This window comes from Quercus lobata, chromosome 11, assembly GCF_001633185.2.
Source record: "Quercus lobata isolate SW786 chromosome 11, ValleyOak3.0 Primary Assembly, whole genome shotgun sequence".
In the NCBI taxonomy this organism is placed as follows: domain Eukaryota; kingdom Viridiplantae; phylum Streptophyta; class Magnoliopsida; order Fagales; family Fagaceae; genus Quercus; species Quercus lobata.
The window spans coordinates 37,116,138-37,119,928 of NC_044914.1; the positions used below are offsets into that span (position 1 = coordinate 37,116,138).

Sequence of the window (3,791 nt, forward strand, 5' to 3'; positions counted from 1 at the left end):
AAAAACAAACAAACAAACAAACTCAATTACAACAAAGAGAATAGAGAGATGGGCGGTAGCGGTGGCTTGCGGCTTAGGGAGGACAGTGTCGGCGTGGGCCTGATCGGAGGACTGGGTAGAGGCGTGGATCGGCGGCTTGGGGCTTGGGTCAACTTGGGCTAGTGACGTTAAGGCTGGCGGAGGCGTGGGTCGGAGACGTTGAGAGAGAGAGGTGAGAGTGACTAAGAGAGAGAGAGAGGCATGGACTGGGCGATGGGGCTTAGGGAGATCGGCGATAGGGCTTAGGGTGGGTCGACGAGTTGGATCGGCGAAGCAGATCGGCGATGAGGGAGCTGGCCGGCGAGCTAAGGGATGAGGGAGAAGAGGGAGCTGGTCGGCGAGCTAGAGAGAAAAAAAAAATTTGAGGAAGAAAGAAGAAAGAAGAAAAGCCGGAGAGAGAGAGAGAGAGAAGGAAATGTTTATTTAATGAGAGAAGAAAAAGAAGTGTAATAAAATTTTTTTATTTTTTATTTTTTTTACCTTTGAGCTACAGTGCACATCTAAAGATAGATGTGCACTGTAGCTGAGGAGCTAAATCTTTTAGATTTAGCTCCACTGCTGCATCATGGTTTTTTGTGATTGAGAACTAAAAAATACCATTATATCTATATAGCACCACTGCTATGAGTGCTCTAACAATATAATATTAAGCAAACCAGAGAAGAAAAATTCGAAGAAAGTAAGAAACAACAAAAAGTAGAGAGAGAGAGAGAGAGAGAGAGAGAGAGAGGAGAAGAAGATGATTAAGAAGAAATAGCAAAAACAACGACAGAGAGAGACAAAGAAGAATAAGTGCTTGAAGTTTCAACAATGGCCATAAGGTGTGTAACTCTAAGCCAAGCCAAGCACAGTTTTTTTTTTTAAAGCACTGATCTAAACCATGAGAACTGTCCACGGTTCTCAAACCTGGACGGTTCGACCTCAGTTAATACGAATCACTGATTTTTCTACTTAGGCCAATTTATAGGATTAAAAAACCTTTTCAGTGAACGGTTCACAGTTATCCGAGTTAAGTCATACAGTTCGGTTTGAGTTTCAAACCTTGGGTGAATTGGATTAAGCGAATTTATGAATTTGCTGACTATATCCAACCCAAGCACAGGGTCGGCTCTATGGTGGAGCAAGAAATGCGACCGCCTAAGGCCCTAAGTAAAAAAAAGGCCCCCAAATTTTAACCAATAGGATTATTTATAATCAATAAATAAAATAAATTTTTTTATTAGATGAAAAACAAATAAAAAAATAGAGAAAAATGCAACGTCTTCCACAATATTTTTCACAACACTTTTACAACTAATACTAAGTAGTAGGTTGTTACAGTCAATTGTTGATGGCAAAAAAATAATTATAGTGATATTTTCAAATAAAAAACAAAAAGCAGTTTAAAATCTAGGATTTGTTGTAAAAAATGTTGTGAATGTTGCACTTCTAAAAAAATAATAATAATAATAATAAGAGTTTAATTAGCAAACTTTTACTAGTTTTCATCTAAATCTACCACTAACACCACTGTTTTACTTACCACTATCAATCTATCATATCAACAAGTATGAAAAATTTTGTCAAATTTTTTTTTTGTCTTAAAAATTCCCAAAAAAAAAAAAAAAAAAAAAAAAATTCTATGTAGTTCATGTTAATTAGTAGTAATTTTGCATCTAAATTAAGATGATCAATTTTCGCCTTAGGCCTCCAAATGCATCAAGCCGCCCCTGCCCAAGCACCCAACTCATACTCTTAAAAACCAAACCCACCAGGTTGGGTTCAATTTGGTAACTGATGGTGAATCGGTGGATTAACTGTAAAAAAAAAAAAAAATTAAAAAAAAATTTAAAAAAAAAAAAAAAAAAAAAAAAAAAAAACTGTACATTCAATACATCCCTAGCTACAATTGTTTTTTACACAAGTATTTATACGTGTTTTAGTAATTAATGAATGAAAATTGTGGATTAAACACTTGTACCAAACACCTTCTCAATTTCTGAAATTACACTCCCCCACAAAAAACAAAACAAAACCATCAAGCAAAAAGCTAACACATTTATTTCATATCACTAAATAACAAAGACATTCGTAGCGCACCACGAAAGTCCAGTTTACAACTAAAAGTCTTCATAAAATGAAAAACCAACAAGGCAACAACATTACCTTAGTTCTGATTTATGAAATCAGCCATGGCTTTGATCATTGGCCCCACCTTGTCGCTACTTGGATTCAACAGAAAAAACCCATGTCCCTCTCCTTCACTCTCAAAATATCCCACACTACCATTCCAACCACTCTTTCTCAATGTTTCACAATAACCCAAACCTCTATCTTTTAGCCAATCTTTCTCCGCCACACAAACCAGCACTTTCTTACCTGCCATCTTTGACAAATTCGGATCCGCTTCCGGGTACAGTATCGGATCTTTGAACCCGACACTAGTCGGGTACATATAATTAATCATTTTATCAGGCTCTTTGCCCCCAAAATATGGGTGCAATATGATTGACTCAATAACATTAGGACCAGCCAATTCTGTAGCGCCAGCTTGGACTGCAACGTAATGGGCTATGTTAGCCCCAGCACTCTCACCCGTCACAAAAACCCGCCCGAAATCCGCATACTGGTTCAACCAAGGTTCGGGTCCTTGCCCATTTGAGTGGGCTGAAATCCACTGCATCGCAGCCCAAGAATCTTCATGTGCAACTGGTAGAGCATGCTCTGGGGCTAGCCTATAGTCAACGGAAATAACAACCACTTTGGCTTCTGAGACTAAGGAAACAAGAAAGTTGTGAAAGGTTTTCATGAAAGGTGATCCAAGGCAGAAGCCCCCACCGTGGTAGTGAACAACTAGAGGGAACTTTTGATCTGGGCCGTTGATTTTGGGGATGAAGAGTCTAGCTGATACACCTGATTCGGGCAAAACGACGACGTCTTTGGTTTGGACCCCAGTTTTGGAGTCTAGGCCTGCGGGTGCAAGGTGGTTACCTCCGCTATCTGGGACCATGTACCTTTCAATGCGACCATCTTTGTAGACTTTGAAGTATGGTGGGAATTCGTGGGTTGTTTCATTGTTACTTGAATCCATTGTTAGGGAAAAAAAAATTGTGGTGGGTGAGTTTTTGAGAGAAAGAAAGAGAATGATAGATGAGTTTGAATTGCAGTTATTGGGTCACACTTAATTCATTGATATATTTTATCACAAAATTTTTAAGACCACTAATTATCACAAATTTCTTATTATAATTCTGGCATCATGAAAAGGGTGCAGGTTTAAAATCACCAAACAACCATGAGAATACTAAGGAGAAGATTATCATGAAGAGGGTAATAATGTAATATTATTAAAAATGTCAATTATAAATCGGAGTAAATGATTAATGAGATAGGTGCACCGTGCACGTTTACTTGCATATTTTATTATTATTTTAGGATGAACTGCCCCACGCACGCCAACTAAAAGTCTAAAATGCAATGGTGACTTTTTGTTTCTTAAAAAAATAATAATAATAAAATGCAATGGTGACCTAGACAAAAATCTGTTTTTGTAAGAAAGCACAACCACCAGTGTTCACGAGCTTTGAGTTGACTTGGTAGGTTACTACGTGCTAGGTTGACTCTCCTCCTGAAATAAAACATTCAATGTAATTAAATTATAAAACTCTTTTTCTTCAAAAAAAAAAATTATAAAACTCTTATTCTTTTAAATTAATTTCTTTACCAAGGTTACTACTTACTAGGTTTTTTTTTTTTGGAAAATTACTACTTAC

The 3,791-nt window shown here is 37.3% G+C and overlaps 1 protein-coding gene across 1 annotated transcript; it reads right to left on the minus strand.

The window, feature by feature from the left end:
- Positions 1-2,050: 2,050 nt before the first annotated feature.
- LOC115966274 (2-hydroxyisoflavanone dehydratase-like) lies at positions 2,051-3,217 on the minus strand. The gene has a single exon (XM_031085528.1). It carries the CDS (start codon positions 3,107-3,109, stop codon positions 2,186-2,188), a length of 924 nt encoding a protein of 307 aa, XP_030941388.1. The 5' UTR covers positions 3,110-3,217; the 3' UTR covers positions 2,051-2,185.
- Between the last annotated feature and the right edge of the window lie 574 nt (positions 3,218-3,791).